Below are 24,521 nucleotides of genomic sequence, written 5' to 3'. Positions count from 1 at the left end.
CAAAGCAGTTGCTCTACTCCGAACTCAAGAACGGAAAAAGGAATGTTGGTGGACAGGAAAAGAGATTTAAAGATGGGCTTAAAGCCAACCTATATGCAATACAACATAATACTACTACTACTAATAATAATATGATATTATACTTATATATTTAAATTACATGTAATATTTGAATATAATGGTATAGTACAATATAGTAATATTTAATACTGATATTGTACAATGCAAATAATATAATGTATTGTATGTATATATATTTTGTGAGCCGCTCTGAGTCCCCTTTGGGGTGAGAAGGGCGACATACAAATAATGTACACAAATAAATAAATAAATGGTGCCATTTATTTATTTATTTATTTATTTATTTAAAACACTTATATTTCGCCCTTCTCACCCCGAAGGGGATTCAGAGTGGAGCACAATATATACATGGCAATCTTTTTGTTTCGGTTTGTAAATATCAAAATGCACAATAAAATTTATACACACACAAACACACACACACAGCAAACATTCAATGCCTGGATACAATACATAAACATTAAAAAACATTTATCTAAATATTAAAATACACCATTTAAAATAACACAATTTAAAACCGTCCTAGCATTGTATACGTTCTTCTCTCTTTTTACAGTATCTTAGACAAAAGAGTATGTCATATTATATACAATCTAACAGTAAAAAAACATCAAAAACATCTTTTAATCATATTTCTTATCATTATTTTTAAATTTCCATTACAACTAATGCTACATATAACTATCACACACCTTTTACCTGCTTATACATATTGTATTTCTTTATGGTTATTTTTATTATACTGTTTTTCTCCCCTCTTCCCCTTACAAACTAGGAAGCCCTGGCCCTTGAGCGCTCTAACTGGAGGTCAGCTGTGATCGGCAGTGCTGCAGAATTTGAAGAGGCAGGAATGGAGGGCGAAAGGGAGAAACGTGCCAAGAGAAAGGCATGTCAAGCCAACCCTGACCGGGACCGCCTTCCATCTGGAAACCATTGTCCTCACTGTGGGAGAACATGTGGGTCAAGAATAGGGTAAGAATAGACCCACCACCAAGACACTACATCTGGGAGACCATCCTCTTGATCTACGAAGGATCGACTAAGTAAGTAAGTAAGTCCCAGAGGCTCATAATCAAAGCAGGATGGCCTACTATAAGGCTTTGCCTACCTTCTCGTTGCGAGTCGAGGAATTTGGGCACCCGGGCAGATCAGGAAGACTTGGCTGAACTGAGCGCACACCAAAGTACACTGAGCGCACACCGTCCTCTGGCTTCTTGTGCACTCGAGTGGCAGCCTCTCCCCACTTGCGAGCCAGGGAGCGCTTGCTTGCACAGGAAGGCGGAGAAAGTGTGACGCAGATGGCAGGCCTGAACAGATGCCCGACTTTGCCTGCCTGGCTGCCAGGGAGGCGGTTAATCCGCATCAAGGGAGATCCCTGCCGGGAGCCAGCCTTGCCCCGACATGCGCTCACCTCTCTCCCTCCCTGCTTGCCCTACTTTCAGTGGCAGGAGCAGTCGGAGGCCTCTCCCGGGGGGCACCCAAGAGCGACGAGCCGAAATGCACAGAGTGCCTTCGCTCCTGGGGAGGCCAGCTGTGATGAGGCGCAGAAAGGCAAGGCAGGTCCAGGCTGGGAAAAAACCAGGTCACAGAAGCAGCCCCAGGGAGAAAATGGCATTTAAGACCACTAAGCTAGCTGGGCACACAAGGAGAGTGAGTGAATGAGAGAAAGCTCACCCCACAACGCTTCTGGCTTTACAGGAAATGGAGCATAGACATTCATGTCCCATTTCAACCCTCCTTTAGAGGGAGATGGGAAAAGCACTTGCATGCTATGAAAAAGACAGTGAGTGGTGTCTATGGGGGCTCACCAGGAAATCTCTGCAAGTAAATGAGACCTGACAGACTGACCTGGTTAGGCTCAGCTATTATTTCTTTCTGGAAGCAGAAGAAAGGTGGGTGGGTGAATCTTTTGGAAAATATAAAGCTTGGGGGAGGTGGGGGAAGCTTCTCCGTTTCAAGGATCTATTAATAAAAAGTACAACTACCCCATAACCATTCCAATGTAAGGTGAAAAGGCTTTAGCACAGCAGGTTAACTGCCAGCTGCAGTACATCTTGCCAATCGAAAGGTTGACAGTTCGAAGCCTGCGTCGGGATAAGCTCCTGGCCTTTAGCCCAGCTTCTGTCTACCTAGCAGTTCGAAAGCAAATGTGAGTAGAGCAGTACATCTTGCTAATTGAAAGGTTGACAGTTCGAAGCCCAGGTCGGGATGAGCTCCTGGCTTTTAGCCCAGCTTCTGCCTACCTAGCAGTTCGAAAGCAAATGTGAGTAGATAAATAGGTACTGTTTTAAAGCGGGGAGGTATTTAAGGCATTTAAGGCATTTAAGGCACAGGGATTGTGGCGCAGCTGGCTGGGAGTAAGCTACATTAAGATCACTACTGACCAAAAGGTTATGAGTTCGAAGTCAACCCAGGTTGGAGTGAGCTTCTGACATTTGTGTAGCTTGCTGTAGACCAGTGGTTCTCAACCTGGGGTCCCCAGATGCTTTTGGCCTTCAACTCCCAGAAATGCTAACAGCTGGTAAACTGGCTGGGATTTCTGGGAGTTGCAGGCCAAAACATCTGAGGACTCAGAGGTTGAGAAACACTGCTGTTGACCTTTGCAGCCCAAATGACAGTTGCATCTGTCAAGTAGGAAATTTAGGTACCACTTATGAGGAGAGGGTAATTTACAATGTCATAAAAATCTCCAGTAAGCATGCAAAGAATGAGGAAGTACTTCATCAGTGTCACAAATGGACAGTGAAGTGACAGCTCCCCTGGTAGCCAGAATACCCTCATGAAAAAAGCTGGAATGTTACATAGCCTCTGTGTATCTGTCTATATATGTTGTGTGTCTACGGCATTGAATGTTGGCCATGTATATGTACACTGTAATCAGCACTGAGTCACCTGCGGGGTGAGAAGGGTGGAATATAAATGACAGAGAAGTCAACACAACAGGATGGCTCTGTTGTAGTTCAGCCAATGATTGTACCTAATGTCAATGAGGAAGTGGAAGTGGATCATGGGATTTCTGGGCCTGCTGAGCCTGAGAGCCAGCAAGTCCTGAAATTGAGTGCTCTGTGTCTCCTGTAGTAAGTGAAGGCCACATTCCAGAGAGGGTCCCAGCTTTCTCTAGGGAAGCAAGTTGAGAAGATGAATTGCCAGGTGGAGAGGCTAATGAGCCAAAAGATAGAAGGCATAGCTTTTGTAAACTTCGAGCTGATTCTCAGACTTGCTGGAGGTCAATACGCTTGTTAGAGAAAAAGCCACTATCTATTTGCAAGGGTAAACAGAATGATTTCATGGCTTTATTAGAGATATGAAAATCCATCGTTGACCAGAAGTCTGTTCAAAGTTGGATTTCAAGCAACATCTTGGGTTGAACTCTAGCCAAGCTTTTCAAGGGAGTTCTAATTTCATGTCTTCAACTGTTCAAGTTTAAAGAATTATTTTTAAATAACATTTATTAAGTTTTAGACATACATAAACTAAAATTTAAAGGATTATTTTTGAGTTCTTTGCTGTGGGGTTTATGCTGCCTTGTTGTATCCTGATTCTTTTGCATACTTGGTTTTTGATTCAACTTTTGTACCTTGGAATTTATAGATTATTGAATATTTTTTGGACTTAGATGTTTCTTACTATTTTGCTGCTCTGCTTTATATATGTATTCTTCAATAAACTGCTTTGCTGATTTATACTGGACTGGAGCGTGGTGGTTAAGTATAGAGATGTTCCTGCCATGAACTTGCTCTGCCTGAGAAGTTCATGACCAGGTTTGGAACTGGGAAACCACTGGAGAACAGAATCTGTTGCAACCAATGCGGTATGTGTGTGAGAATAATTTTCCGTGCCTATTTCTTCAATCTTTCAAGGAAGGGTGCAGATTCAAACCCTACTGTATGACAATAAATTGGTCAGAAGCAAAGAAAGCACTATATAAAGAGGCAGCCCACAAGTTCCAAACATTTGCTGGTCATATTACACGCAAGAAATCACTCCACAAACCTAAGTTGTTGCAAAGACAGTAACATTATTATTATTAACAGAGGGGAAACATCAGACACATCTAATCACCTCTCAACAAAAGATTGCCCCAGGCACTGCCAGGCCATCAAATGCTAATCAAGGTGGTCAGTTGAAACATTCACACCTAGCTCCAACAGACAAGAGTTCTTTGCCCCACCCTGATCATTCCACAGATATATAAACCCACTTTCCTAGTTCCAATAGACCTCATTATCTCTAAGGATGCTTGCCATAGATGCAGGCGAAACGTCAGGAGAAAATGCCTCTAGAACATAGACGTATAGCCCAAAAAATAAAACCCTACAACAACCCAGTAACATTATTATTGTTGCCATTATTTTTTCCTATGGAAAAGTTTAATACAGTTTTACAATCTTGCAAATTTTGGTTGCATGTATTTTTCAGTTTGCATTGTTGTTGTTGTTGTTGTTGTTTTTGTATTTCTGTTTTAATAGTTGTTTTTAGAATTGTATCAGAATTGAACGGGTTCAGGTGGCTGCATATTTGTATTACTCTTTCCTTCCCAGGTTGTATGTGTGTGTTTTAAATTGTAAACCTTTGGTAGGGCTGGTTATCTTGTTGTTTCTTTAATTGTAAAGCAACATGCACAATGATGACACTATAGAAATAAATGCTGTTGCTTCTGCCAACAACAGCAACTGCAGCAATAGTAAACAACAAGAGCAACAACAACAACTGGAAGTTGAAGCAGTGTGCTAGTCCACACACTTCATCCTTTTCTTTGTTAGTGGCTCTTTATCTAACTCAGTGGTTCTTAACCTGTGAGTCCCCAAATGTTTTGGCCTTCAACTCCCAGAAATCCTAACAGCTGGTAAACTGCCTGGGATTTCTGGAAGTTGAAGGCCAAAACACGTGGGACCCACAGATTGAGAACCACTTATCTAACTGATGTATGGGATTCCTGCCTTGGATTCTCTGGCACATTCAGGAGGGAGAGAGAGACAGAGAGGAGAATGCAACCAATGCCCTGTATATGCCTCTGCCATGCCAAAGCCCACCTTTGCCTCTCCTACCTTCGTAGGCTTTTGCAGCACTGACCAAGCTTGACCACTCCAGGCCGGTGGCTGTGTCCGGTAACGGCATCAGTCCAGGATCGATGCGTCGCAGAGATTTGTCCCGTGCATCACTCAGGGAGAGCTCCGAGGCCGAGATGTTGGCTGCAGAGAAAGGAAATATCCCAACACATGAGGTCAGAGAGCAGACTGTGGGAAGGCTGACCATGCTTCCTGTGATTTAGGCCAAAGAGAAATTAAATAAGGCTGCTTCTCCTCAACATCATTGTGGGAGATACTCAAACTGCAAATGCTGGCTGGCTAGGGTTTTTATTTTCCAACTGCCCTAGAATGAGATACGAAAAGGACCATGAGTTCCCTCCGCTTTCCCCTAGTGAGAACTCACACTTCTTCTCAGAGAGGTTCCCATTGCTAGGCGACTGGTGTTGCTGCTGCTGTTGCTGCTGCTTTCTCACAGGGAGGGTGCTGGACGGGTAGGTGCTGGTGAAGAGGACGTCGCTGGCGAGGGGCTGCTCAAAGCAGTAGGCGCTGGCGTAGGTGGCATCTCGGCGTCCACTGCATAAGCTCTCATCTGAGAGGGTTCTCTGGAGCGTCTTCTGTGGGGACTGGGAAGAAAGACACAAGAACATCAGAATGGGCTCAGGTGAAGATGGACCTCTCTCACATACTCGGAAGGTGGCCACTAGGAGCTCACCAACCAGAGAAGAGGAGGGGAATGTCAGAAATATTAAATATTAACTAGGTATTTTTAATTACAAAAACGTGAGTCAAGCACTGAAAGGGTTAAATGGATGCAATGACTCAGCAAAAGCTGCAGTTCAATATAAGCAGGTGTGCCTGTAGCTTAGTAGCACCCAGTATGTGAAAGGTCTCTGTGGGAGAAATCGCTCAGTGTGTTAGTAGGCCTCAGTGTTAGTTTGACTCAGTGTGAGAGAGACATCAGTCTGAGAGAGCCCTCAGTGTGAAAAGGCCTCAGTGTGTTAGTAAGCCTCAGTATGAGTAGGCCTCAGTGTTAGTTTGCCTCAGTGTGAGAGAGACATCAGTCTGAGAGAGCCCTCAGTGTGAAAAGGCCTCAGTGTGTTAGTAGGCCTCAGTATGAGAAGGCCTCAGTGTTAGTTCGCCTCAGTGTGAGAGAGACATCAGTCTGAGAGAGCCCTCAGTGTGAAAAGGCCTCAGTGTGTTAGTAGGCCTCAGTATGAGAAGGCCTCAGTGTTAGTTCGCCTCAGTGTGAGAGAGACATCAGTCTGAGAGAGCCCTCAGTGTGAGAAGGTCTCAGTGGGAGAAAGGCCTCAGTGTTAGTATGCCTCGGTGTGAGTGGTGTGTGAGAAGCTTCAATGAGAGAAGTCTCAGGATGAAGGCCATCATGTATGAAGGCTGCTGTGTGCAAAAAGCTACTGTGCAAAGCTCCTGTATAACTTCAGTGGGAGAAGCTGCTCTGTGAGAGTGAAGTTGTTTATCTGAATGAGAAAGAAGCTCAGAGTGGAAGCAAAGAAGGAAGTGTAAACAACTTTGTGCTATGGAAACCTTGTTCTTGTAAATAGTGCAACTATGTTATTTTGCTATAAAGAAAAGCCTCCTATGGAACAGACAACTTTGGTCTGTGTGTTTTTTATTCTTTTTATCACTTTTGGCTACTGGGGAGTCACCATGCTGCTAATAAGTTACTTTGCTGTATATTTATGAGGAGGTTCTTTTGTTAATAAGCCCATTCACCCAATAGGAAACACAGGTAGGGCATACCCAGAGGCCTTCTGCTACTCGCCACACTATGAACCCACCTATGCGATCTAAACATGACTCAGGAAGCAGCTGGAAGGAGAAGGCCTGGCCCAGGGGAGTCTCCTCACTCACCAAATCCCTCTCCTGCTCAACAACACTGCTGTCCATGATGATCAGCTTCTTCAGGTCATCCTCAATGGAGGATTTGTAGGTCTTGCGGGGGGAGCGGAGGTCACGCAGGGAGGCTCGTAGCCGGGGCTGCCCAAAGACGTTCTTGGTGCTCAGGTCCACTTGCCTGGGGAAAGAGATGGAGAACAAGAAGTCACCTTTCTCCTCCAGATGTTTTATATTTCCAGCTTCTCTGGCCTTCACAAGATCTTAACTGAGGAATGTACAATGTCCACAGTGCCGGAAGGCCACATTTCAGTTGGGGAAAGCCTAAGGGTTGCATGTCTAAGAGGGGAACGCATGGCACATAGCACTCTGTTTAAATTGGTGGATCTCAAACGTTCATCCTCCAAATCAGAAGAGACTAAGAAGAAGGAGCGAAAAAAGGGATAGTTTACAGCATTGAAAGAAACCCAGCTCATCCATTTTCCAAATCCTAAACAGGGTTAGGATTCTCAAGATGCAGAATATGATCCCACAAAAGTCTTTGGAGGAGGCACTTCTCTCAAATTCATGATCTTCACAGACGCATTAGAGAGAAATGCAAGGGAAGACTTTCTCTAAGCTTGTTCCTAAATTCTGGAGCTCCCTTCTTAGGGAGGCTGGCCTGGCTTCCTCTTTTCTATCCATTCATCATATGCATTCCTTCGTATTCTAGCTGCTGTTTCAGAACTGTTTGTTTAATATAATGGATTTTCTGATTTAATGCTTCACTGTTTTTAAATCATATTTTAAATTCCAATTTCATATGATTTTAATTCTACATACTGTTTAATAGCTTATTTTGATCTTAACTTTTTGTATGCATTTAGCTAACACAGACACACATCAGTTAATAAACCCCAAAAAGTTCACTTACTGAGCATACATGAACAGCAAAGCAGAAATAAAAGTATATTTAGTCCCACTCTTGAGGAAAAAGTGTAATATAGAAGCTTTGAATCTCCTTGTGGAGAGAAAAAGCGGGGTATAACTAAACATAATAATAATATTAATAATAATAATAATAATAATAATAATAATGGACTCTGCAAGGAAGCAGATGAAACAACAGATCACATCCTCAGCTGCTGCAAGAAGATCGCGCAGACAGACTACAAGCAGAGGCATAACACCGTTGCTCAGATGATTCATTGGAACTTGCGCCACAAATACCATCTGCCTGCAACAAAGAACTGGTGGGATCACAAGCCGGAAAATTTACAGAAACTGAACACACCAAACTCCTTCTGGATTCAGACTGACAGAGTTTTGGAGCATAATACTCCTGACCTCACAATCGTGTTAAAAAAAAGTATGGATTGTCGATGTTGCAATCCCAGGTGACAACAGGATTGCAGAGAAACAACTGGAAAAGCTGACACGATATGAGGATTTAAAGATCGAACTGCAAAGACTCTGGCACAAACTAGTAAAGTTGGTCCCAGTAGTGATCGGCACACTGAGTGCAGTGCCTAAAGATCTTGGCCTGCACTTAAACACAATCAGCGCTGACAAGATTACCATCTGCCAGCTGCAAAAGGCCACCTTACTGGAATCTGCATGCATTATTCGCCGATACATCACACAGTCCCAGACACTTGGGAAGTGTCCGACATGTGATCCAATTCAACAGCCAGCAGAGTGTCTGCTGTGGACTCATCTTGTTGTGTTTCAAACAAAAATGGAAAAGCTTACAAAATGTGAGGATTTAAAGATCCAACTGCAAAGTCTTTGGCACAAGCCAGTAAAGGTGGTCCTAGTGGTGACTGGCACACTGGGTGCAGTGCCTAAATACCTTGGCCTGTACTTAAAAACAATTGGCGCTGATAAAATCACCATCTGTCAGCTGCAAACAGCCACCCGACTTGGATCTGCATGTATTATTCGCCAATACATCACACAATTCTAGACACTTTGGAAGTGTGTGGCATGTGATTGTATACAAAAGTCAGCACAGTGAAAATAATAATAATAATAACTACTTTATTTTTGTATCCTGCCTCCATCTACCCGAAGGGACTTGGGGCGGCTTACATGGGGACAAGCCCAACGACATAATTAAAATAGCATGTTAAAATTCAATAACAACATCATAAAACAATATAAAACAACCAGATATATAACAATATAAAACAATATAAAAACGACGAGCAACGACCAGTGGCCTGAAATAATAACAGTTTCTGGTCTAGTTTGCTGTGCACTAATCTTGTTGTGTATCTAATAATAATAATAATAATAATAATAATAATAATAATAGTAAGATTGGGTTATTGTAGGTTTTTCGTGCTGTAAGGCCATGTGCTAGAAGCATTCTCTCCTGACGTTTTGCTTGCACTTATGGCAAGCATTCTCAGAGGTTGTGACCTCACAACCTCTGATGATGCTTGCCATAGATGTAGGCGAAACGTCAGGAGAGAATGCTTCTAGACCATGGCCATATAGCCCAAAAACCCTACAAAACCCCAGTGATTCCAGCCATGAAAGCCTTCGACAATACAATACTATGGTTTATTGATGGACTGACTGCCTACACAAGCAGCCTGTGTTCATTTGAGGTCCATTCACACAATTATAGCCATGTAACTCCAATTTAACTGCCATGGTTCTGTCCTATGGAATACAAGAAACTGCAGTTTAGGATGAGGCAAGTTAAAGTGGAATAATAGTGACAATGCCCTGCCTGCATTACATCAGACTGCATCACACTTTGTAAGAAAAGAATGGGATGAAGCCACGTCATTTATAAAAGACGTTGTGGGGTGATGTGAGACAATTTCTACCTTTCTCAGAAGCCGTCATCCCCCACAAGCAAGAAGCATGCTTTGCCCTTTCCGTGCTGACTCAGCAGCCAGCCTTTTTATTCCGCATCGCCCACCGACACCTCCTTTCCTTCCAGATTCATGGCACAGCATTTGCGTGAGTGGTGAATGCCAACTTCCTCCTGAAAGTCTGTCTCGCTTGTTCCCACACTTTCCTGGAGGAAGTCGGGCGTGCGGGGTGTCTGTTATGTTCTGAACAGCAGCTAGAACTCAGCCAGGATTAGACTGAGGACCCATTTTCAGTGGGAGAGTCACACAAAGTATTTTGAGCCTGTGACGAAGAGTCTCTATGCTCCTCTGAACAAGGAACAAGGGTCCAGGACAGGAGGTGAGATCCATAGGAAGGGCTCACAACAAAATAGGTTGCCCAGGAGTTTCCCCATCATTGCCTCAGGATGTCCAAGGAAAGCCATGAAAGGACATATTCAGCCATCTTGCATTTAATGTTGTTGTGCATCAGGACAGAAGCTGGTTCTATCTCCCAGGAACTCAATTGTTCATTGCCTTGAAATCTTTCCTCACTGGGAGCCCTCTGGCTTTGTCCATCATTATGTTTCAATCATCAAAAGTGAATTGATGAGACAAGATAGCCAAGGAAGGGGAGTCTTTGGGCTGGTAAGGTCTTCTGCCTCATATATTTCAGAAACTAAACTGGGTTTGGCCTGCTTGGGTGTTGACATGGGTTTTTTGGCTTTTAAGTGTCTTCTGCTGTGTTTTTCAGTGTTTTTATGAGTGATAGTCACTTGTTGGCGCGATAGGTGTATTGTGTCCAAATTTGGTGTGAATTCGTCCGGTAGTTTTTGAGTTATGTTCATCCCACAAAGTAACATTACATTTTTATTTATATAGATGTAATATTACTAATATTACAATATAATTGTATAGTACAATATAGTAATAGATAACACTGATATTGTACTATGCTAATAATACACACACACACACACACACACACACTAGCCGTCCCCTGCCACGCGTTGCTGTCTGTGTATATGTATCTTGTGTGTGTATATATGTGAATATGTGTGTATATATATTTGTGTATATGTGTATATATGTGGTTATGCTCATGCATTGCAATACTTTTTTTTGGCTTTTTAAGTCTCTTCCGCTGTGTTTTTCAGTGTTTTTATGAATGATGTTCACTCATTGGCCTGATACGCATATTGTGTCAAAATTTGGTGTCAATTCGTCCAGTGGTTTTTTAGTTGTGTTAATTCCACAAACAAACATTACATTTATATTTATATGTGTGTGTGTGTATCTCTCTCTCTCTCTCTCTCTCTCTCTCTCTCTCTCTCGTAAGTCCCTCTGTGTCCCCTTTCAGGGTGAGAAGGTCGGCATATAAATGTCGTAAATAAATAAATAATTTTTGAGCCTAACATCTCCTGATTCCCAACAGAAAGCTTTAACTTGCCAGGGAAATGGACTGCATAAGTCTTACACTCATATAATTGTCCAGTAGAAGGAAAAGATAGGTGGATACTTCCGATAGCCTTTGTGAGAAACACACCAATGGCATGAAAACCGAGTGAAGGGGACAGAGATTTCAGAGTCAGTTCTCTAACACACTCATCCTAGCCAGCACTTACTTCTTTGGGTCGGTGAAGGTGACCGGTCTGGCAGGGGTATCTTCGTTGTTCTTCTTCCACCCAGCTGGAAGGTGTTTGTTTCTGCTACTCTGCTTGGAGAAGAAGGACTTGGGGACCGAGGCTGAGAGCTGGAAGGAGCTGGACTGTGACATGTGTGGGGCCCGGGATGCCTCCGCCGTGGAGTTTTTGTATATGTGAGCAGGGTAAGTTGCCCTGGAGTTGCTGTTATTGTGGCTAGAAAAAACAAGAAGGAAAGAGATGAAAACCCAATCTGGATGAAGCGGAGCATTTTCTCTGCTAAGTCTCCCTGAGTCCCTTTGGGGAGAGGGGGGCGGGATACAAACAAAAATGATGATGATGATGATTGGGTGCTTGCAGGTTTTTCGGGCTGTATGGCCATGTTCTAGAAGCATTCTCTCCTGACGTTTCGCCTGCATCTATGGCAGGCATCCTCAGAGATTGTAAGGTCAGTTCTCTCTGCGGTCAGGAGAAAATGCTTCCAGAACATGGCCATACTGCCCAAAAAACCTACAACAACCCAGTGAATCCGACCACAAAAGCCTTCGCCAATATGATTATGATGATTATTATTATGGAGCCTCCGGTGGCACAATGGATTAAACCCTTCTGCCGGCAGGACTGCTGACTGATAGATCAGAGGTTGGAATCCGGGGAGAGGGGGTTGAGCTCCCTCTGTCACCTCCAGCTCCCCAAGTAGGGACATTTTATTTATTTATTTATTTACTATATTTGTATACCATCCTTCTCAGTCTGCAGGCAACTCAGGACGGTTTACAGAGGCAGCAATTCAATGCCCACAACACCATAAAAACATTTAAAAACATTAACATATAATATAAAACCATAACTAAATTAATAAAACATAAATCATTTACACTTCCTAGTTAAAAACTTTGTCCAGACTTGTCATCCAGTAGTCCCAATTTCCTATGTTTGTTACACTGCATTTTCAAACGCTTGCTCAAACAACCAAGTTTTAACCTTTTTCCAGAATGTTAAAAGGGAGGGGACTGATCTAATGTCCCTAGGAAGGGCGTTCCATAGCCGAGGGGCTACCACTGAGAAGGCCCTCTCTCTCGTCCCTGCCAAACGTAATTGCGATGCAGGCGGGATCGAAAGCAGGGCTTCCCCAGACGATCTTAAAGTCCTAGATGGTTCATAAGGGGAGATGTGTTCATCTCCCTAGGTTGGGCCAGAACCATTCGGACAGGTTCAGACAGCAGGTTGGGCCAGAACCTTGTGGGAGAGAAGCCTCCCACAAGGATGGTAAAACATCAAATATCTGGGTGTCCCCTGGGCAATGTCCTCACAGACGGCCAAGTCTCTCACACCAGAAGCGACTTGCAGTTTCTCAAGTCGCTCCTGATACGAAAAAATATTATCATCACCAACCAAATCCACTGGCTTCCTAGGGCGAGGAGACATGGCCAGAAGTCCCAAGGCAACAAAGAGATTTGGGAGCAGCACTGATCCTCTTCATTTTATCACACTCATAGCAATGACAAAACTGTATTTGTTCCACATGCGCACCATGCTGCCATGCACTGAGCATGCCTGCTCTCCCCTCCCTGCTTGGAGTCTCAGAAACAGCCCTCCATTTGTCTTGGAGGCCGGCCAATCACAGCGGAAGCGGGCTTTTGGGAGGAGGATTGGCTGTCTGTTTCCAAAAATTAAGAGAAGGACAGGTCTTCTCTTCCAAAGGGGTTCCTAAGACCATCAGAAATATATATTTTCTGATGGTCTTTGGCGACCCCTCTGAAACCTCCTCGCAACCTCCCCAGGGGTCCTGACCCCCCAAGTTGAGAAACACTGACCTAAATCTATGAGACCAAAGGAGAAGGGAACAAGCAGGCCCTGAGGCCACAACTTTGTGTTGGAAGTGGGATCAACAACTCTTAAAAGGACAATTTCTACTGGAACAATGGATCCACTCACCTAGACTGCTTGAGGTGGTCATTAATGCTGCTGCTGGCCCCTCGGGCAGGCATGCCAGACCCCATGGCGAAGCCCTTGGTCCGGTAGCCCCAGCCTTGTCCACCGGAGGGTTCCTTCCTCTTTCCCCCGGCCTCATTGTGAGTGGATCCAAAGGGGGGTGAGGACTTGGGCAGCTTGTCCCTCCGTGAAGACTTGGCACTGGTGGCATCAATGCCGCTGTCGCTGGAGCCCCCTTTGGCCAGGGGGTCTGGATCAGCTTCGACGGGATCTGGCGTGTCAAACCAGCGCTCATCGCTGTGGCTACTGGAGGCATTGCTGGAAAGGGTATTGCTGCTGGAGTGGCTGCTTGAATATTGCCCTTCACCCTGCAGAAAGTTAGAGTGGGGAGAAGAAGGGGGAGTCAGTCATGGGGGAGGAAGAAAGGATGGTGGCTGCATGTTGGTTTTTGGTTCAGCCAGCTGATGACGATGAAGGGATTGTTATTCCAGGGCCTGGGAGAGTGGATGGGGTTTACAATGAGGGAAATGAGGGGAGTTTAGTTCCTGTCTCTGAGAATGGGCTTGAAAGGAGATGCACTGGCTGGCGAAGGCCTTTTGCCTAGTTATCTCATAATAACCTCAGATAAGGAGTTTGATGGGTGAGAAAGTTCACCTGAAAATACACCTGTGGTCAGCAGAAATATCAGATGTTATCTTAGGGAAGAAGCAAGCAAGTTAAGAAGGTCACAGAGACTCTGTGAGAAACAACAGTGTGAGAAATCTCACAGGCAAGGTCAAAGGCATGACTTCATGGCTTGTGGACCTCAAATCAGAGAACTGTTCCCTTTAGAATTCAGACCAGGCAACGCTGCAAAGCAGTGAGGATCTCGAACCTTGTTTCCAGTTCATGTTTTGAGTCTAAAATCTTGGGAGTTTGAGTTCATGTTTTAAGAAGTTTCTATAGCAGTAGTTCTCAACCTTCTTAATGCTGCGACCCCTTGATACAGTTCCTCATATTGAGGTGACCCCCAACCATAAAATTATTTTCGTTAATATTTCATAACTGGAATTTTGCTACTGTAATGAATTGTAATGTAAACATCTGATATGCAGAATGTATTTTCATTCACTGGACCAAATTTGGCACAAATACCCGATACGCCCACATTTGAATACTAGTGGGAATGGGGGGGGGGGGGGTAGATTTTGTCATTTGGGAGTTAAGGTTGCTGGGATTTATAGTTCACCTACAATCAAAGAACATTCTGAATTCCACCAGAGAGAGAATTGGGATATACTTTCCACACAGAACCCCCATGACCAAGAGAAAATACTGGAAGGGTTTGGCATTGACCTTGAGTTTTGGAGTTGTAGTTCACCTACATCCAGAAAGCACTGTGGACTCAAACAATGATAGATCTGGACCATACTTGACAAGAATACTCAATATGCCCAAAAGTGAACACTGGTGGAGTTTGGAGAAAATAGACCTTGACATTTGGAAGTTGTAGTTGCTGGGATGTATAGTTCACTTACAATCAAGGGCATTCTGAACCTCACCAATGATAGAATTGGGCCAAACTTCCCACACAGAACCTTCATGACTAACAGAAAATATTGGAAGGGTTTGGTGGGCACTGACCTTGAGTTTGGGAGTTGTAGTTCACCTACATCCAGAGAGCACTGCGGACTCAAACAATGACAGAACCCCCATGATCAAGAGAAAATACTGGAAGGGTTTGGCATTGACCTTGAGTTTTGGAGTTGTAGTTCACCTACATCCAGAGAGCACTGTGGACTCAGAAATGATAGATCTGGACCATACTTGACAAGAATACTCAATATGCCCAAAAGCGAACACTGGTGAAGTTTGGAGAAAATAGACCTTGACATTTGGTAGTTGTAGTTGCTGTGATATATAGTTCACCTACAATCAAAGAGCATTCTGAACCCCTCCAATGATAGAATTGGGCCAAACTTCCCACCCAGAACCCCCATGACCAACAGAAAATACTGTGTTTTGATGGTCTTTGGTGACCCCCCGACACCCCTTCACGACCCCCCCCCCCGGGGTCCTGACCCCCGGGTTGAGAAATGCTTTTGGATTCATTTTCATGTTTTGATTCTTGTTTATCTGGATTTATGCTCATGTTTTGATTCTGCTTTTCCTGTACCTTCTTTTATGGAACAGATTTTGACTGTTTGGATTATCACCGTTAAAGTGTTTTGTTTTTTTTTCCTATTGAAAGTTTGGTTTGACTTATTACTTGTTGACTATTCTTCCCATTACTTATTGGATATTGCCTTTCTTATTTCTTACGGTGACTTTTCCTTTTTATATGTCCTTTCCCCAATAAACCGTTTTACTACTACTTTTGGATTCCTGGCTGATGTTGAGGGCAAGGTGAATTCTGGCTTGGGTGCAACAGTTGAATCTAAAGCAGCCTTGGAACAGAGGATGGAAACTCTGCAATGTTTTGGCAGGACAGCCAAGGAGCTGCGAGAGTGGGATTCAAGGGCTACATGAAGCTTACAAGCCATTTGTTCCTTACGCCTGTCATAGCAAGTTTTGTGGCCCCTGAGAGGCCAGACTCACCTTGGCATGCCGGTTGGGAGAATCCTTGCCTGCCATCTCATGTCGGCTTGTCCGCTTGCTTCCAGGAGCTGCAGATATCCTGGGCTGAACTGGAACATGCCAAAGAGGTTCTGTAAACACCAATAGGATAAGGGAGGTAATTTTGGGATGTGTTGTCAAAGGTTTTCATGGCTGGAATCACTGGGTTTCTGTGAGTTTTCCGGGCTGTATGGCCATGTTCCAGAAGCATTCTCTCCTGACGTTTTGCTCACATCTATGGCAGGCATCTTCAGAGGTTGTGTGAAGTATATTGGAAACTAGACAAGGGAGGTCTTTATATCTATTGAAGGTCCAAGGTGGGAGAAAGAACTCTTGTCTGTGGAGGCAAGTGTGAATATTGCTCCTGGCCATCTTGATTGCCATTGCAAAGCCCGGCATTTTCAAGCCTGGCTGGTTGCTGCCTGGGGAATCCTTTGTTGGGAGGCGTTAGCTGGCCCTGATTGTTTCTTCATACAACATAATAGCCCACTTGTACACAGAAAGAAAAATAAATCAGTTCAGCCAATAATGTGACTGGTGAAACTTATTATACAGTTCCAAAACATAGCATTCACAAACAATATAACAATAACAATAATAATAATAATAACAACAGTTTATTTGTACCCCGCTACCATCTCCCCAAGGGACTCGGTGCGGCTTACGTGAGACCGAGCCCAAATACAACAATACAGACAATAAACAACAATACAAGCAATTAAAATTTTAAAAAAAACATAAGCAGTAAAATATACAACATTATCACTAAGACAACACACAATTAAAAACAGTGGGAAGGCCAAATGTAAAGTTAAAATTGGAAATAATGTTGGGACCTGGACGAAAGGAGATAGGGTGTTTGTGAAGGGCGTACTAGCAGACCTAAAGAAATGTAAAGTGCTTTGGAGGACAAAGTGCTATGAGATCATTATATGCCATCAAATGCTAATCAAGGTGGTCAGTTGAAACATTCACACCTAGCTCCAGCAGACAAGAGTTCTTTGTCCCACCCTGGTCTTTCCACAGATATATAAACCCATTTCCCTAGTTCCAACAGACCTCACTACCTCCGAGGATGCTTGCCATAGATGCAGGTGAAACGTCAGGAGAGAATGCCTCTAGAACGTGGCCATATAGCCCAAAAAAACCTACAACAACCCGATATTATATGCGTTTGGTACAGTCACTCAAAAAAGTATCAACGCTGTACGTTCTTGCGTCGAGTTTAACTTAAATCCGTAGTCCACGACCGGTTTCCGCCTCACTCCGGTGGACTAAAATTATATATAAATATATATCAATATTTAATACAAATAAATTCATAGAAAATCATGTACATAAACACATATAAAGATACATATAAGAATACTAACAGAGTTATGAACTTGATACTTATCATATACATTAATGTTTGTTGTAAATACATCCATTCAGCATCATATATTTCAACATGTTTCTCACAAGATACTCACAAGATAATCAACTTGATTGTTTCTTGTCTGGAATTCCCCTGTTTTCTGAATGTTGTCCTTTATTTACTGTCCTGATTTTAGAGTTTCTTAAACACTGGTAGAAAGATTTTGTTCATTTGATGAACCAACGTGGACACAGCATATTATTTGAGAACACAGAAATGTTGGACTACTCTCACAAACACCATGTCAGATTACACAGAGAAGCCACTGAAATCCACAAGCATGTGGATGATTTATTTATTTATGTATTTAAAACATTTATACCCTGAAGAGGGACTCAGGGCGGCTTCCAACAGGCAACTATTCAGTATAAAACATATCATAAAATACAACCATATACATTAAGACAGTTATAAATGTATATTAAAAATAGTTCACCAGAAAGAAACCATGAAAATGAACAAAATATGGCTACCAGTATTTTAAAAAACTCTAAAATCAGGACGGTAAATAAAGAGCAACACCCAAAACAATAGGGGAATTCCAGACAGGAAACAATCAGGGACAGCTAACACCTCCCAACAAAGGATCTACCCAGGCAGCAACCAGCCAGGTTTTGAAGCTGCAAAGCCATTCAATGCTAAACAACCTTGCCGTGCAGGAATACACAACCAAAACAGTCTTGACAGATGACCACCCACTCTCTATATAAGGAAAGAGACTCAATGACACTCTAATGCAGTGGTTCTCAACTTGTGGGTCCCAAGATGTTTTGGCCTTCAACTCCCAGAAATCCTAACAGGTGGTTAAAGGCGATTGTAAACTCGAGGCGGTTTACAATCAGCAATCAATGCCACCAACAACATAAAATATAATTAAAAACATTAACATATAATATATACCATATAAAAGCAGTAGAAACTATTAAAACCATAAAACACAAGTCCTCAGCATCTAAAATCATTTTCCCGTCGTATCATCCAATCGTTTCGTAGATCTAGATTAGTCTGTTACACTGCATTTGCAAATACTTGCTCAAAGAGCCAGTTTTTAACTTTTTTTTCGAAATGTTAGGAGGGAGGGTGTCGATCTGATATCCCTAGGGAGGGCGTTCCATAGCTGAGGGGCCACCGCTGAGAAGTTCCTGTCTCTCGTTCCCGTCAATCGCATCTGCAAAGGAGCCGGACCGAGAGCAGGGCCTCCCCAGACGATCTTAAGCTCCTAGCTGGTTCACAGGGAGAGATATGTTCGGACAGGTAAGCTGGGCCTGTTTAGATATATGTTTAGATAACCGTTTAACAGGGGTCCTCAAACTAAGGCCCGGGGGCCAGATGTGGCCCTCCAAGGTCATTTACCCCGCCCTCGCTCAGGGTCAACCTAATTATGAAACTACTTGAAAGCACACAATATCAACAACAATTCTGTCTCATCAGCCAAAAGCAGGCCCAAACTTTCCACTGAAATACTAATAAGTTTATATTTGTTAAAATTATTCTTAATTTTAATTATTGTATTCTTTTAAATGTTTTTGCACTATAAATAAGATATGTGCAGTGTGCATACGAATTCATTCGTATTTTTTTCTAATTATAATCTGGCCCGCCAACAGTTTGAGGGACTGTGACCTGGCCCTCTGTTTAAAAAGTTTGTGGACCCCTGGTTTAGATACAAATATATATGTTTACATCCCCACCCAAAGGCCACAGTCTTATTGCCTTGAAGAACCAGATGCCTAAATCAATCCAGAAAAGCCTCCCTCTGACTCTGAAACTCTTGGTGAGTACCAAAGGCAGGTAGGGATGGGACGGTCGGGTCCTAGGCCACCCCAATGCTTCCTCCTTACCAGGCTTGGGCTTCTCCATGGTGCTCTCCTGGCTGGCTAGTCCAGATGAGGAGGAGTCCCCTCCATTGGAGGTCACCTCGTGGGCGTAGAGTGACTCAAACGGCATCAAGGACCGCTGGGGGCCTGCGTATCTGTGAATAGAGCTAAGAGAGAGAGAGAGAGAGAGAGAGAGAGCGCGTCAGCTCAAGACGGCAAAGAGATACAGCGGGAAAGACAACACCCAGCCTCTTCCGTTCATTAGCACGTTTTAAAAATACCCAACGTGGAGGGAGGAGGTGAGCACACGGAGTGGAATGCACAAATGCACATGCCCAGCTCCTCAGTCAGATCTGCTTCTGTAGCAATGAATGGATGCATGGGAAGAAAAAACAAACAAACAGAGATTGAGAGTACAATGCTGGCCCAAGGGATGCAGCACTTCAGGCTCTTCTGCGAGAAAGTGCTAGTGTGATTCCTCCTCCCTGCCACCCATGGGTTGGAGCACCAGGCTAACATGGCCAGAAGGCAACTCCATAGCTAAGAGCGCTTGGAAATTGTTCAAGGTGGCAGGTATGGTCCTTGGGCCAAGGTAGATAGCAATTACTACCCCCAATCAGAGTGCATAAAATGGAAAGGCACCCCTGGAAGCGGGTAATGACGTGGGTGCGAGTCTTTGAGATAAGCCTCACCAAGGCCACCATGCTGGTGCTTCTGGCAGAAAACTCCCACACACCATCATGGAAGCATCAAAATGCTACCCCTCTATTCCACCTTGATTAGACCACACCTGGAATATTGTGTCCAATTCTGGGCACCACAATTGAAGAGAGACATTGACAGGGTGGAATGTGTCCAGAGGAGGGCGACTAAAATGATCAAGAGTCTAGAGAACAAGCCCTATGAGGAGCGGCTTTAGCCTGAAGAAGGGAAGGCTGAGAGGAGACATGATAGCCATGTATAAATATGTGAGAGGAAGTCATACGGAGGAGGGAGCAAGCTTGTTTTCTGCTGCCCTGGAGACTAGGACGCGGAACAATGGCTTCAAACTACAAGAAAGGAGATTCCATCTGAACATGAGGAAGAACTTCCTGACTGGGAGAGCTGTTCACCAGTGGAACTCTCTGTCCTGGAGTGTGGTGGAGGCTCCATCTTTGGAAGCTTTTCAACAGAGGCTGGATGGCCATCTGTCAGGGGTGTTTTGAATGCAATATTCCTGGTTCTTGGCAGGGGTTGGACTGGATGGCCCATGAGGTCTCTTCCAACTCTATGACTCTATGATTCCATGAAAAGGTAAGATCATAGAATCATAAGAGTTGGAGCAGCTCTCGTGGGCCATCTAGTCCAACCCCCTGCCAAGAAGCAAGAAAATCACATTCAAAGCATGCCCGACTGATGGCCATCCAGTCATGGCTAAGTTCCCTTCTGAGAAAAGTCTAGAACCAAAAGAGTTGAATGCTCTAGCTGTAGCAAACTGCTCCACTCCAACTCTGTTATTCCCCTTTGAGGAGAGGTTGTGGGGTTGTGCTATGTATAGTTTTCGACACTGCTGTTTTTGATGTAGCCACAATGCGCAAAAACGTAATTTGTGTCTCAGTCTCCAAAAAGGCGAGGAACAAGATAGAAAGCACCGCCCCCCTTTCAACTCCCCCACCCCACTCCTCATGACATTACAACGTGCCACAGCTCTTAAAAATAAACTCAGGGTTGGCCCCGAGAGAAGTCAGCTTCAGAAAAGGAGGTCAGGCAAAGCAAACATCAGATGCGAGCGTGTTTGCATTTCCTCGTTTTTTAATGATTTATTTTACTCTTGCCAGCCTCACAGGGGATAATGCTCCACTTAGATTTTACTCATTGTTGAGAGAGCATTCTCAAAATTGGTCTCAGTTAGTTTACAGTACAAATCTAGAAATGCCCCGAACTGGAATTCTGGAATAGAGGCCCTCTTTTATCTTTGTAAGTGCAGTTTTAAATTGTTTTAATGTCTTGACTAATTTCATTTCATTTTAATGTTCACTTTTTTGCATGTTTCGATGCTCTTTTTGAAATCGTAAGCCACCTTGAGAAGCCCTTGGTAGCGCAGTGGGTCGAACCGCTGAGCTGCTGAACTTGTTGACCGAAAGGTCAGTGGTTCAAATCCGGGGAGCGGCGTGAGCTCCTGCTATTAGCCCCAGTTTCTGCCAACCTAGCAGTATGAAAACATGCAAAATGTAAGTAGATCAATAGGTACCTGAAATATTATCTTTTAGGAATATATGATTTGGAGTTATTTAAAGACCTAAATGTTGATAAATTGTTCACTTTTTTGTGACTGCGGCAAGAATGACTTTTGCTAAGTTTTGGAAAATGGAGTTAATTCCCTCTAATACCAAATGGTTGTTAGACAAAATAATGGAAATTAAAGACATAGACATTTCTATTAAAATCAAGCAACGGAAAGGGAATTAAAAATGACGTATTGGAGGGTTTTTGAAGACTTTATTAATAAGGAGGGTAACTAAGAGGATGTTTGACAAAGACTGAGGAAAAATTATATTTTTGTTGGGACTATAGAAGAAACCTTTTCATTATTAGTGGGAGCTGAAATATGGGGTGAGCAAGACACTTTATTGGTAGAGAGATTCCAACTGCGCCACCTGAAAATTGGCTTAGGTGTGGAGAGATCATCCCTGTCAGCTGCAGTGAGAGCAGAGACGGGAGTACCCCCAATCTCCACCACAATTCTGAAGAGGCAGATCAATTGGTGGTACAAAATAAGACAAATGCAACCACACAGACTCCCAGCCCTATGCCTTCTAGAACAAGAAAACCACAAAGAGTGGTCATCTTGGCTTAGCAGATTTGGCCACACAGTTAGTAGGTTAGGTTTTGCCCCTCACGAGTTAACAAATTTTGGGGCAAAGGTATGCTCAATTGTATACCAAAGAGCTCTCGACATTGCTGCACAAAATGATCTAATGAACATAACGCAAGCTAGAGCCACTCCATACCTGGCCAAATTTAAATGTAATGTGGGCATGGAACATTACCTCTCTTTTATACTTCCACTTTATATTAGAATTTTTTTTACCCGGGCTAGATTTGAGCAGCTCGACATTAAGTCCAAGTTGGGACGACATCAGAATATTCCCTATACGAGGAGAACCTGTGGGTGCCGTGAGGTAGATGCAAAAGTGGAGGACTCAGAACATTTTTTCTTAAAATGTCCCTATTACAACAGGATCCGGTCTTACTACCTAGAGCCTCTGCTGGAGAATCATACTTATTCAGAGAATAAGGAGAAATTGCACATCCTTCTTCAGGGTTCAGATAAAAACTCTATTTTAAAATTGACCCTTTTTACCCTAAAAGTGCTGGCCATCCGTGAGAAGATGGAAGCAGAGAGAGGCGACCTTGCTGCCATCAACAAAACTCAAACTTAAAAACTTAATATGGACACGCCACCAGTTTTACCTACCCATGCCCCCCACCCTAACCCTATTTTAAGGAATTAAACAATTTTAATCTTTTAACCTTTTTATCTCGTAGTTGCTCAATTATTTAGGAGTGGGTTGACAGGCCAGGAGGCCATGATGCCTCGTATTCATATATGGTTTTACTGTATGTGTATGTTTTGTATGTTTTGATATGGTCAAAATTGACTAATCAATAAAGAATTGATTGATTGATTGATTATTAGTGGGGTGAAAGGAGGAAGAATGGAAGTCAATGTTTTTCATTATTATTATTGTTATTATTATTATTATTATTATTATTTCTATTTTTGTATTTTTTTTATCCCTCTCTGGTTCTGTTTTATTTTCAGTATGTGTATTGTGTTGTATTATGGTTTTATGTTACTTTTTAAGAATAAAAAATTCTTTAAAAAAAAACAGGTATCGCTCCATCAGGAAGGTAACAGTGTTAACACTGTTTACATGTGAGTTATATTAATTGTATTATTTTTGCTTATTGCTTTTTGTTTTATTGATGTGTTGTCGGGCTTGGCCTCATGTAAGCCACTCCGAATCCCCTTGGGGAGATGGTGGCGGGGTATAAATAAAGTTTATTATTATTATTATTATTATTATTATTATTATTTCATGCAGACATGCCAGCCACATGACCTTGGAGGTGTCTACGGACAATGGAAATGAGCACCAACCCTCAGAGTTGGACATGACTAAACTTAAAGCCAAGGGGAAACCTTCACCTTTGAAGCCACCTTGAGTCCCAAGTTTTGGAGAAATATACACAAACAACAACAACAAATTCTACATTTAGCCGCTTTGAGTCTACTTGTGGAGAGAAAAAGCAGGGTATAAGCATAACAGTAACAACAACAACAACAATGAAGAGTAACATCTAGTCTGGATGCTCTTTATAAACACTCCACATGCCCCTAAAGAGGGGATCCCCACCCTTATCCCACTTGGGATACTTTGCACCCCCAATTGCAGCATCCTACCTTTCTGGCGAGGGCTTGAACCGGCTGTAGGCTGCTCCTGAAGAGCCAGGCACAGAGAAACTGCTCGAGGGCTGCCGGTATGCCTGCATCCTCTCCGGTTCGCCCTGGGAAGATGACGCAGCATGGGGGGTTTCTGGGAAGCTCACTGGCCTAGTTCACACAAAGAGAGAAAGAGAGAGAAGGAGAAATGGACAATGCAGAAAAAAGGGAGACGTTCAGGGCTCTCTTTCCCAGTTGCCTGCAGAACCAAGATGACTTTTGAAACCCAAACCTGTCATGCAACCTCCCTTCAAGGGACAAGAAATCACAGAGCAACAAGCCAAGGGGTCAGGGAAGGAGCAAGGTGATGTTAATTGTCACCAAGTGGACACATGTAGTGCCCAGGCCAAGCCCATCACCTTCTGATGATGAAACCATGGGGAGGCAGACAAAAACAATGACTGCCGCAAAGGTAATTTAAATTCTAGTGCAGTAGGAGAAAAGAAAGAAGCAAAGGACTGTCTTCCAGCTGGTACGCCCAAAGCTTAGCTCCAAACCCACCTTTGTGAGGCCTCCTTACCTTTTGCCATGCGAGGGCTGTGACTCTCGGTAAGGAGCCATGGCGCTCTGTTTTGGGGTCCTGGTGAGAGACTGAGATTGGCCCGATACTGGCTGCTCTGCCCACTTTGAAGACTGAGAGGAACCATGAGTGGCAGACCCACTCCACTGCCAGGCGGAGTTGCTGCGGTATGGAGGTCGGTAACCAACTGGCAAGCTCTCGGGCTCCATCTTGGGCTCCATGGTACTCATTTTAAAGGACTCAGCCCAGCCCCTAAGAGAGGAGAAGAAGCTTGTGTTGGAGTTCAGCCTGTGATTGTGTTTCAGGATCAGGGTGCTTTGG

At 43.5% G+C, this 24,521-nt stretch overlaps 1 protein-coding gene across 3 annotated transcripts in view; it reads right to left on the bottom strand.

Annotated features, from left to right (window-relative positions):
- The window catches only part of LOC137094682 (signal-induced proliferation-associated 1-like protein 3), a 161,487-nt gene that overhangs the window by 12,463 nt on the left and 124,503 nt on the right, over positions 1-24,521 (bottom strand). For all 3 annotated transcript variants that reach the window (XM_067461886.1, XM_067461888.1, XM_067461887.1), the window contains exons 10-18: positions 24,201-24,452; positions 23,642-23,791; positions 19,219-19,361; positions 15,943-16,052; positions 13,369-13,733; positions 11,413-11,646; positions 6,981-7,143; positions 5,515-5,734; positions 5,130-5,273 (exon numbers count right to left, since the gene is read on the bottom strand). In XM_067461886.1, coding sequence (XP_067317987.1) covers positions 5,130-5,273; positions 5,515-5,734; positions 6,981-7,143; positions 11,413-11,646; positions 13,369-13,733; positions 15,943-16,052; positions 19,219-19,361; positions 23,642-23,791; positions 24,201-24,452 — 1,781 coding nt within the window. The remainder of the gene's footprint in view (positions 1-5,129; positions 5,274-5,514; positions 5,735-6,980; positions 7,144-11,412; positions 11,647-13,368; positions 13,734-15,942; positions 16,053-19,218; positions 19,362-23,641; positions 23,792-24,200; positions 24,453-24,521) is intronic.

This window comes from Anolis sagrei, chromosome Y, assembly GCF_037176765.1.
Source record: "Anolis sagrei isolate rAnoSag1 chromosome Y, rAnoSag1.mat, whole genome shotgun sequence".
Classification (NCBI taxonomy): Eukaryota; Metazoa; Chordata; class Lepidosauria; order Squamata; family Dactyloidae; genus Anolis; species Anolis sagrei.
This window is presented reverse-complemented; position numbering and strand designations above follow the sequence as displayed.